At 46.0% G+C, this 11,480-nt stretch overlaps 1 protein-coding gene across 1 annotated transcript in view; it reads right to left on the bottom strand.

The window, feature by feature from the left end:
- The window catches only part of Usp43 (ubiquitin specific peptidase 43), an 83,553-nt gene that overhangs the window by 16,056 nt on the left and 56,017 nt on the right, over window positions 1-11,480 (bottom strand). Inside the window, exons 9-13 of the mRNA XM_012517838.2 lie at window positions 10,720-10,823; window positions 6,840-6,917; window positions 5,945-6,071; window positions 5,488-5,836; window positions 3,017-3,091 (exon numbers count right to left, since the gene is read on the bottom strand). Of these exons, the coding sequence (XP_012373292.1) occupies window positions 3,017-3,091; window positions 5,488-5,836; window positions 5,945-6,071; window positions 6,840-6,917; window positions 10,720-10,823 (733 nt within the window). The remainder of the gene's footprint in view (window positions 1-3,016; window positions 3,092-5,487; window positions 5,837-5,944; window positions 6,072-6,839; window positions 6,918-10,719; window positions 10,824-11,480) is intronic.

The raw sequence follows: 11,480 nt of genomic DNA, 5'->3' as shown, positions 1-11,480 counted from the left end.
TTCTGTTGACTTTTAAAAAAAAAGGTTTGTACCTATGTTGTTTATTTATTATTTCTTGCCTATATCTTGTAATATGAGGAACTACTTTGGCAGTAACAATACACAATGTACTAACCATTGTTACTCTCCTAAAATCTTGTTTTGAGATTTTGTACCATTGTTTTTATTTTTTTTCTTTAAAATAAAATAACTGATATCAAATATATATTAAAAAAAAGAGCTTTCAAGTAATTAAGAGGACTTTTCAATTAGTGGTGGGCTTAGGACAAATCAGTATCCTCTTGGGGAATAGCCTGGATCCCCAAGATGGCTCTTGTAGAACATCAAGAAAATCCAAGTGGAAGATTTAATGTAAAAATGTAAGACCACTAGGAGTACTAGGAGAAAACACAGGCAAACATCTTCTAAACAATGAAAGGCTTTCCAATCATTACTTATTTGGAAGTCACAAAAGAAACAACTGACAATTTTGTCACCTAAAAAAAAAAAATAACACTCTTTGGCATGATGACAAATGACTACAGGAACAGTCGAGTGACAAAAGTTAGGCAGGGCTTGCTATAATAATCTGTTTGAAAGATGAAGGACATGGTCAGAAAGTTCATAGGAAAGGACCCTCAACAGCTGTTAAGACGCAGGAAAAGCCACTTAGACTCACACTGCTAGAAGCTGAGTGTTACACCTACACTGACACACCACTCCCCGCATTAGTCTGGCAAAACCCAAGGATGTAATGACCCTCTTGTGAGAGATTATAGAGAAACAAGCACCCTTACGCTTGGAGGAGTGCAAATTTCTACAACCCTTTGGGCAGAGCAGTTTGTTAGTATCTATCAAAATGCTGACCAAAGCTAAAGCTAGGTCCAGTTCAGTGACATAGCACCTGCCTACAAATAAACAAAACAAAGACAAACGAACCAAAAGCCCTCACAGACCAAGTTATCCCAACTCTGAGACTTTCCTTCTTTTTTTTTCTTTTTGGCAGAACCGGGGATTGAATTTAGGCCCTTGTGCTTGCCAGGCACGTTCTTATTCCACTGAGCCATCTCCCCTGCCCTTCTCTGAGACTTTCCTACCAATAAAATTGTGCATGTAGGAAATGACACATGCAAAGGGTTAGGACAGTAATTTTTGTGATAGCAAAATAATGAACCAGCCCAAAGCCTGTCCTAGGACACTTATTTAATAAATTGATTAATCTATTTAGTGCATTTATAGAGGTCAGCGAAGCTTTCTACAAATTTATAAAGCCTTCCAAGACAAATATTGAGGCAGGATAGGGTGGGGTGTGAGGTGGTACAACCCAGAAAATTGAACTCACTTAAATTAGGGGATATAAAGGAACAACATGAAAATAAAATAAATTAAATAAAAAATAAAAATGAAAAAATGAAGGAACAACAAGCATATATACGGGAAAACATGCTCCCAGTTGCTTGCACTTGCATAAAGAAAGTACAGAAGAATAGACAGAAAACTACTAAAAGTAGCTGAAGGGGAGGGAACAACGAGGGACGCTTCACTGGCCACCTTATTTTAGGCCGCGTGAACTTGAAATATAGAAATGTAATACCTACTCTACAGATTTAAAATGAAACAGAAGGCATTTCAGATTTCTAAAAATGTACATTTCTGAAGTGCAGTGAAGTGACCATACTTCCAGGAAATGGAAAGAAGTAAAACCCCAGTGTGGAAAGATGTGAGAAGGGAAGGGCGCTCCCAGGTGAGAGCCCAGCAGGCGGATGGCGCAGACTGCCCCACTCACTGAGGCAGCTCAGTACAGAGCACCCAGGAGAACACTGGGGGCTCTGGGCCGCAAGTATCAGGTAGCACCGAAGGCTGGGCCGGGTGAGGGCCAGGAGCAACACCAGGGGGCTAGGATGTAGAACTCGAGGAAAAGCAAAAAAGAAGTAACCAGTTAAAATCATCACAGCAAGAACATGCAGTACCATGGTCAGGAGATGAAGTTGAAGACATTGCCTAGAGTGGACTCCCCTCCGCCAAAAAAATAAGGAAATGGAAAGTAAGAGGGAAAAGCTACTACAAGTGAGAGACGACTGTAGAGCACTTGGGTCTCTTTGTCTTAAAGTCAACTGATAAAGTCTTTTGACTGCACATGCCAAGTAAGATAACATACTCACAGTCCTAAGGTTTAGGACATGAACATATGAGAGAAATCCTTAATCTCCTTATCCTGCCTAAGGGATTTTAACCTGTATTAAAATGAAAGTCTGTGAACAACCTAAATGCCCGCGAATAGATTAATAAAATTAACTGGTACATGTATACAATAAGATACAAAGCAACTATTTTTTTTTTTTGTTGTTGTTACAGGGATCAATCTTGGGACCTTGTGCTTTCCAGGTAGGCAGTTATGCTGCTGAGCTATCTTCCCAGCCCAACAAAGCAATTTTTTAAACAAAAAAATGCCCTAATTCGCTATACACCACCCACAGTGAAACAACTCCAAGCTCTTTCACTAAGTGACAAAAGCCAAGAATAGTACTTTACCTTGGAGAAGCTTTAGAGTATCTAACTCTATGTCTCTGTGTGTTCGCATCCAGAAATGTTAATACAGACAGCAGTGTGGAGGAGAGAGGACAACAGTTAAGGGTAATGGCCAGCGAGACAGCTCAGCAGACTAAGCACCTGCTTAGGCAAGCCCAGGGACCTGGGTTTGATCCCCAGTACCACAAGTGCACTGGCCCCACCCCCAGGCATGATGAGCCAGCAATTGAGACCAGCATGGTGGTGCACACCTATAATCCCAGTGCTGGGGAGACTGAAGCAGAAGATCACTATGAGTCCAAGCTGTGTAGTGAGACCCTGTACCAAATACATAAAAAAACAAAACAAATCAGTAGTTAAGGTTAAGACTGTTGATGGTCTGTTTCTTTGATATCATTTGACTTTTGAGCCATAAGAATATATGACCTAATTTTAAAATGTTAAAGATAAGTAGGCACATTAAATGAAATAGGCCACATACAGAAAGACAAGGACCAGAAGACCTCACCCATATATAGAATCTCAAGAAGTTGGATCTCACAGAGGATGAGAATGGAGTAGGGGTTACCAGTGGCCAAGGATTCTGGCAGAAAGGGAGCAGGGAATGGGGGAAACTGATATTTAGGCAGAAGAGATGAATTTCACTGTTATACTGCATACAGTGGGTCTACAGGTAACAGTAAAACATTGTATATGTTTTTTAAAAGCTAGAAGAAAAGATTTGGAATATTTTCATCACAATACAATAAGTACTTGAGGCTACAGATGTGTTCATGCTAATTTGAACATTACACAACGTGTGCATGTATCAAACCATCACTCGCTACCCAATAAATACATACAATTACGTGCCAATTGGTGTTTTTTTCAATTTTAAAAAATGAGCATAAGGAAATTCCTAGACCTCAAGATCAGACACAGATTTCCTCAGTGCGTAGCACAGTGAGAGTGACCTGCAGGAAGGTACATGCTGTAAGATTCCAGAGCACCGGAGAGCAAGAACCTGAAGGCGTCCAGAATGAATGGCGGATCCCAGCCAAAGGGACAGAAACAAAAGTGGGTGACCCCATGCCCTGCCAACCATCCCTGTTCAAAGCCTGGGGGACAACAACCATCAATTTAGGTTTCTATGTCCAACCAGCCTGTCAACCAGAGGTGGGACTAAAGGCCCTTTCTGACCTATTGAGACTCAAACGTCACCCTCCATCACCCCTTCCTAGGAAGCTACAAGAAGGTGTGCGTCCCCAGGGGAAGAAGTCAGTGCTCACCCACAGCACCCTGATGGCTCAGCATCTTGCTCATGTTAGAGGTCAATCGCACTCAGCAAGGCAGCAGTATGGGTCCTGCAGCCAAGTGGCTCAGGGGTAACCTGTGGCTCTGTCCCTAACCGGCCGTGCAAGGTGATGAGGAGGAAGACGCTGTGAGATGCACAGCTGAGAGCACTCCACCTCATTGAGTGTGGGCTGTGGATGCTGCTCTGCCTCTGCCCTCAACGGTCCCCCGTCTCTTCTTTTTTTTCTGATACTGGGAATCGAACTCAGGACCTTATGCTTGCCAGACAGGTGTTTGTGCTGCTAAGCTATATCCCCAGTCCCCCCTCTGTTAGGGCTCTTCTCCCTTTGATCTTGTATTAAGTCGGCTTTTGCTAGCAAGTGGTAGCCTGTGGTGAGCAAAGACATACCCTGGGGAAATCTTGTAGAACCTGGGCCCCTTGTTACCTCAAACGTGCAGATCCTACCCCTTACTGCTCACTCCTGGGAAGGATCTGGACTTTGTATTTGATAAGGCAAAGCTCATGGTGCATGCACCTGCCAAACCTCCCTGTCCCTAGACTGCTTCTAAGGCCCCCTGGGTTCTACATCGGAGTTCTTAATTCACAACGGAACCTTCCCATGAGTTTATACATAAGAAACCAGCACATTCCACATGTGCAATGACAAGATACAACTTCCAGTTGTCCTCATTTACATCATTAATGTGACTATAAGGACGAATTCATCTATGACACTTTCTGTTTTAAAAAAAAAATCTGAGGCTACTACCGCAAGAGAAATGTCTGCTAATGCATATCTAGGTCATGAAGGATTTCTGCTGAGCTGTTTTTTAGGCAACAGAAAAGAGACTGGAGAAGAGGTGGACAGAATGATCCTCAAGCTAGGAAGGGCAGCTATGGAAAAAGCGGATGGCACCACTCAGCAGTACAGGGCAGCTCTGGTGTCCATGGTAACTTCGGGGTGACCAGGCCAGCCCTATCCTCTGGCCTCTCTGTCCCTAGGCTGACATGCTCATTTTCCCCCCTCTCATGGTGGCTGTACCAGCCTCCAATGGCTGGACCATATCCTGAGCCTCTCAGAATCACAGGGACCATCTTAATCAGCCTCCACTGCTACCCACACAGGGGACACTCAATGGCTGCTTCTGCTAATAGCTCTTCAGGCTTCACGTGGCCCCTGAGATAGCCTGATGGGACAGAGGGAGGATGGATGTAATCAAGAAGTGCAATGAGTTATAAGACTCTAAAAGGGTTTCTAGGGATGACTATGAACTATCGAGTTACCTAGCAATTTGTTTCTTTCTGTCTATTGCTCCCAAGTTCTCTAGAAGATCAGAAATTAAAATTACTCCATAAAAATAAAGATGCCAATCTGAGAGAAGATTCCTTGTGTAAAATCACTGATGGTAATAAACAGCACTCTCTTGGTTTTGATAATTACCCTGGCATAGCTGACATGCCTGAAAGTTTGGGCAGCAACCGGCTTCCTATTCCAGCCACCATGATGAGTGACGCCAGTCCTCCAGCTGGCACCAGGCACCCTTCCCTCTCGCACACGCCCTGGTGTCCTGGTGTGCAGCGCGCGAGGAGGCAGCCATAGTGGGTGCAGAGGGAGCTCAACCATGGAAGAAGCCGATTCTAGAGCTACGCGGAGGCTCGGGCCACAGCCATGACCGCTGTGCACAGAGAGGCAAGGCAAGGCTCACCTGTGTAATGCCCACCTTGCAGGCTGCCATGGTGGTTGCAGACGGCATACAAGTCATACAGGAAGTCCAGGGGGTAGGCGGCGGGCAGGCTGGCTGGCTGCTTCCAGGAGGGCCAGGGACCTGGCAGCGGCTTGCCGTTGGTGCTCCTCTGAGCAACGTGGGGAGCCATGTTGAGTCCAGAGAGAGGAAACTTGATGAGGGTGGACAGCTTGTTCCTTCTCTCCCCCACCTGACAGAATCGTTTGAGGTGGATGATGAGGATGTCCGGCAGCGTCCACAGACTCAGCTTCACCACGCCCTGCTGGAGGACTCTGCAGTGGGGGCACTTCCATGCGTCATCCTGGGCCAGCTGGAAAGGAAGCCAGCAGGCCTGTGACGCCCCCTGCAGCACACAGCCAACCCCACTACAAGGCAGCCAGCCCCCTTCCCGGCTGGAGAGTGGGCCCCAGGGTGGGACCTGTTCCTCCTTGGTGTAGAACTGAAAACACTCATCCAGGGTACAGCTGTGCTGCTGGTGTGCCTGCTGCTGCCGCCGCACGCTGTCTGCATCAGGGACCTGCTCTTCCTGGAGGCTCCCAAACAGGCTGTGTGGAGAGAGAGGACACCATGGCACTCAGGGCCCTGCCCTCTGGAGGAACTTCTCTGTCTGTCCCCGCAGCAAGTCAGCAGGACGCACTGGCCAGGTGCAGGTACGGTGCCCTTCCTACAGGCTCCTGGAGACTGCGCTGCATATGCCTGACTTCACACTCGCTCTATCTTACTGCCTTGTTTTCCCTCCCAGCTCCTCAAGGGACCTGAATCCTGGCTCATCCATGTTTGTTTTCCTTGTTCTAGCTTAAAACCTCACACCTGGAAGGAGACCAGTAAATTCTAATTGGGCTGAAAAATATCCTTTTTCAAAGAAAGTCTGATAAAAGCTAATAAAGAGTAAACTTGAACCTGACAGCCTGGGTTCTGGTCTCCACTCTGCCACGCATGTCACATGACCTTGAGCAACTGCTTAGCTTCCCTGTGCCTCCAGTTCTACCCTGAGAAATATGGGGTGAAACGGTACCTACCTCATGGTCCTCACGTGGCGAAGACCCAATAAACTGCTCAGAGCAAATAGGGACGAGTGGCAGGGGGAGAGCTATACAGCATCTGCTACTCCAGCTCCACTATCGTGACTGCCGGCGCCGTCGGGGCCATCCACACACTAACACCACCCGGAAGGTCTCCCAGAGGGATGGGGCACAGTGCTTCAGGCTGTGTACACCGCCTCATGATCAGCCCAGGGCCAGGGGGCCCAGAGAGGATTTAGAGAAGAGGCAGCACCTGTCTCGGTGCTGCACAAGGCAGGTTCCATGACTCACCACTCCTTGGTGGCACAGTCCCACTCCACGGCCAGCTTGACATGCGGTGGGCCACCAGGCCTCCTGAGGTGCAAAGCCCTAAGGAGAGAGCAGGGGACCCCATCAGGAACCATGGCGCTCCGCCCACAGTGCTTCCTGCAACCTGGATGGATGTTCCAAATAGAAACACCATAAACTGATGGAAAACCAAGCTGAGCCACCTGGAGTTGCAAACCCTGCTGAAGGGCTTAACCTAAACTTGTATGTTATTCCCCTCATGCCTTTGGAAGGCTGGGAATGCTAAGGATTTTGGGCTACTATAAGGTCATAGATCAACTGTCCACAGATCACCTGTCTAAATTGCAGTCTCCAGTGACCTTCTCTGTGTCTACAGAAAGCTCCACGTGAATATCCTGCAGAAAGAGTCAACACAGAGGAACCCAGAGCTGCTATCCATCCCCAACAGAATGCAAGGAAAGCACACTCCAGCCCACCACACCACCTGTTTTTGTTGTTGTTGTTGTTGTTGCTGTTGTTGTTTTTTGAGACAGGGTTTCACCACAAAGTTTGGGTTGGCCTTGTGCTCACTTCTGTAGCCCCCATGCTGAGCTCAAACTCATAGTAATCCTCTTGTCTCAACCTCCCAAACTGTGGGATTATAGGTATACACCACCTTGCCCAAGGTTCCAGGGTCGGCATGGCTTGAGCAGATCTGGGGACCAAACTCGGGACCTTGTGCTTGCCAGGTAGGTGCTAATGCCTCTGAGCTATCTGCCCAGCCACACCTAAACATTCTTCCAAACTCAAGAGTATAAAGGGAAAAAAAAAAAAAAAGAGTATATAGGGAGTCTATATGAGTTAACCTGAAGATCTTTCCCACTGCTGGGGCCTGGCCCATTTCAGAAAAGGCTGGGAGGTCTTAACTCAGAAGCGATGAGACTAGAAGGAGGTAGAAGGCATGAGGTTTTGCCCAGAAGTCGACAAAGGCAGATACAAAGGAGTCAAGGCCACACCCAAAAGACTCAAGAATTTACAGGAGAATAAGCAGGGGAAGTCAGATGAGCTCCAAAATTATTGAAAAGAAGCTTTCAAGCTCAAGGAAGTCACAAAGACCGCTGGATAAGAACAAAGGATCTAGGGTAGACTGGGGCACCTTCCTATGTGACCAAGAGCCAGAGGGGGCTGGGAGCAGGTGTGGAGGGAGAAACTCTTCAGGCCTTTGTTTGTTTGGGATAAGTACTGACTGTCTTTCCTCAACTTCCTGTAAACTTGGAAGAGCTAAGCTACGCACACGAAAAGCCACAGGCTCTGCCCCCTTTATTTCCTTTCCAGGTCCTGAGCATAGCAGCAGGCACTCTCCTTCATCCACACCTTGTGCTCCCTGAAAGCAGCGCTGCCTTGCAAGCGTGAGACTGGGCATTTGGGATGAATATGTGACTCAGGAGACACATGTGATTAGAAAGCCCTGTATCTAAGCCTCTTTCCTTGGGGACGCCCCCACTCCCTATTTCCACAATGAAGGAGGCCCGCAACTGGGAAGCTCTGCCTTAACAGGGGCATGGAGGCATGATTCAATTCAGAGAGCACATATTCAAAGGCTCAAGTTGGGGTCATATCTGAGCCAAATCCTTTTAAAAGCGTGAAACCATGTCTTATCAATACAACCACAATTTTGATCTTTTCCTGCCTCAATCCTCAGTCTACTTGTCCAGAGATATCTAAACCTAAGAGGAGAAAAGGAGAATAGGGCTTCCTCCCCTGGCCCTTCAGCTCCTTGTGCACCCCTAGGCCTCTGCAAGGTGTGTCATGTTCTTTATGTTTCAAGCTTCAAGTTTCTAACCCAACGCCCCCACTGCACTTAGAGACCAGGCGCGAAGCCAGCAGGGGCTCTGATGTGAAAATCCAAGCTGATTAGGAAACAGGAAGCTCAACCATCTTCTCTCTACACTAGCTTTTCTCTTTGTAATACATAGAGTCACTGTCAACATTAAATTAAAGTAATATTCTCTCTCAAAAAAATAGAAACTCCATTTGATCCAGCTATACTTCTTCTGAGTATCTTCCCCAAAGAGTTAAAGACCTCATATGGCAATGATCCATGCATACCATGCTCACACAAGCATAATTCCTTTTTTTTTTTTTTTTTTGGCAGAACCGGGGATTGAACTTGGGCCCTTGCACTTGCCAGACAAGTGCTTATTCTACTAAGCTATCTCCCCTGCCGCTATGAGCATAATTCCTAACAGATATTCTTGGAGATAGTCTATATGCCCACCAACAGATAAATAGAAAAGAAAATGTGTGATACAAACTGAATAGAATACTGTTAAGTAACAGAATATGTATTTTACATGTTCTTTTTTACATTACATTTTTTGTTGTTGTAGTCTGAGACATTACTCATGAATAATTAATATTATATGTAATGAAGTAGTAGTCAGCCATTAAAAAAAAAGGATAAATTGCTAGCAGAGACCATAAAGTTGAGTGAAATGAACTAAATCAGACACAGGTTTTGAATCCTAAGTCAACCCCAAATGTTTTCTATTCATGATCAATTTGATTTGGGGAAGAGCCAGAAACAGCAAGGTGCCAGAGCCAATGAAGAAGGGAGATGAGGACACCGCAACGTTTCTACGAGCCTGTCTTGGTGCTGAATGGCACATGGCGGCAGCATTCACTGTATTTTTACTCCTGACATTCATGAAAGAGGACTTCCAAACTGCTTCAGAAACTAACAAGAATCTTGGATACTGTGTTTGAAGGGAAGGAAAGTACTCTGAGGGAGATTCATGGCAATGTGTCTTCTATTGTAATAATTTTTTTAAATTAAAAATTCCCTGTATACTTGAGCATGTGATCAAAAGGTTCTGGAACGTTCTGGATTGCCTCATCCTGATTCCCCATCTCTCCCATCAATCAGCTTTGGTTTACAAGTCAGAAAATCAGCCAACATTTTTGAGAACTTTGGATCTGTAGGAAACTGGACTACAAATGTTCACAGCAAAATGGCCCTGCGCTGCTCCTACGCTGGCCCTCTGGCACTCTGCAGGGCGGCAGAGTGCAGAGGTAAGCATGTGGAGAACAGGCAGACACAGCCATGCAGGCTTCACCCACCGGTCACAGTCTACAGCCTTCTACAGTTTGGGGCCTACGACTCAGTGGTCGCATTCTCACCTCCCTGGAGAGGGGACACCCACCAGATGCAATAGTAAGGCGACCTAATCAGATGGATATGGGTGTTTTGGCTAGAACCACCTGGGTTCAAATCTGGGCTTGCCATTAAATGGTGTGTGAGTGTAAGCAAGTTAGCTCATTTCTGGGAAGCCTGGTGTCCCCTCATCTTTTAAGCAGCAATGATAGTATCTCTGGATATAAAGGCTAGGAGAGTAGAATATGTTTAAGGACCCAGCAAGGCAGTTGGTGCCAGAGAGGTAAGTGACCAAGAAGACCCAGTACTGTAAACAAGTTTGTTTGTCAGCTTGCTTTGGGTAGTTTTTGGTTTTTGTGGTTTTTTGTGTGGTTTTTTTTGTTGTTATTGTTGTGTTTTTGTTTTTGTTTGTTTGTTTGTTTGTTTGTTTTTTGAGACAGGATCTCACAATGCAGCTCAGGCTGGCCTTTAAGTTCACTTTGTAGCCCAGGCTGGTCTTGAATAGGCAACAATCCTCCTGCCTCAGCCTCCTGAGTGCTGGGATTACAGATACGCACCACTGTCAAGCTTTGGTTGGTTGGTTGGTTGTCTGTTATAATGCTGGAGAAGAAACTCAGGGCCAGTGCTCTTTCCAAGGCCCTACCACTGAGCTACATCCTTAGCTGTAACTTGACTGACACATAGCCTCAAAGGAGTCCAGTGAAATGAGAGCACATTCATTCTCTTACCAAACCTGGAGCCTCCCCTTACCTGTCAACAGCCCAGTGACAGAGGGGCCGACTATCTTGCGGAGATAAGTAGCTGCAGGCCAGAGACAGCCCCACAACCCGGATGGAGAACAGAGACCCCAGGTTCTGCCAAGATAAGAACAGAGACAGGTTGTCAGGAAGTCCTGGTGCTGACTTAAATTGGACTTTTTCTTTTAAGTACTGGGAATCAACCCAAAGCCTTCACACTGAACATTCTCAGACCTTTTTAAAATTTTGCATTTGCAGACAGGGTCTCATGTAGAGGGCTAAGTATCATATAAATTACTTGAACATGTAATCTCTTTTCTCTATAGTGTTTTGTTGGGTTTTTTTTTTTTTTGTATTTTAGGGAAGGGTCTACAGGGTGTTTAAGGTCTCACTACTAGATCAGACTTGTAGTGATCTGCTTGTTTACAGCCTCCCAAGAGCTGGGATTACAGGCGCATGACACCATGCTCAGTCTCAATTGCTGTCTCAGTGTGTCCCTAGTGGGGGGCCAGCACAGCAGGCCTGGGGATCAAACTCCCGGTCCCTGCACCTGCTTGCAGGTGCTTTACTCCACTGAACTATTTGTCTGGCCCTTCTATAGTATATTTTGAATATTTATTTAATAATTAGTATTTAAAATCAATACATATAAAGGCTTTTTTAAAAAAGATTTATGCTCAGGGGCTGGAGAGATGGCTCAGTGGTCTAAAGCACCTACTTAGAACAAGCTTAGCAAAGCATCGGGGACCGCGGTTCAATCCCCCAGCACCACAT

This window comes from Octodon degus, unplaced genomic scaffold, assembly GCF_000260255.1.
Source record: "Octodon degus isolate 3935 unplaced genomic scaffold, OctDeg1.0 scaffold00219, whole genome shotgun sequence".
Classification (NCBI taxonomy): Eukaryota; Metazoa; Chordata; class Mammalia; order Rodentia; family Octodontidae; genus Octodon; species Octodon degus.
Note: the sequence above shows the minus strand (reverse complement) of the source record. Positions and strands in the feature narration are given on the sequence as shown.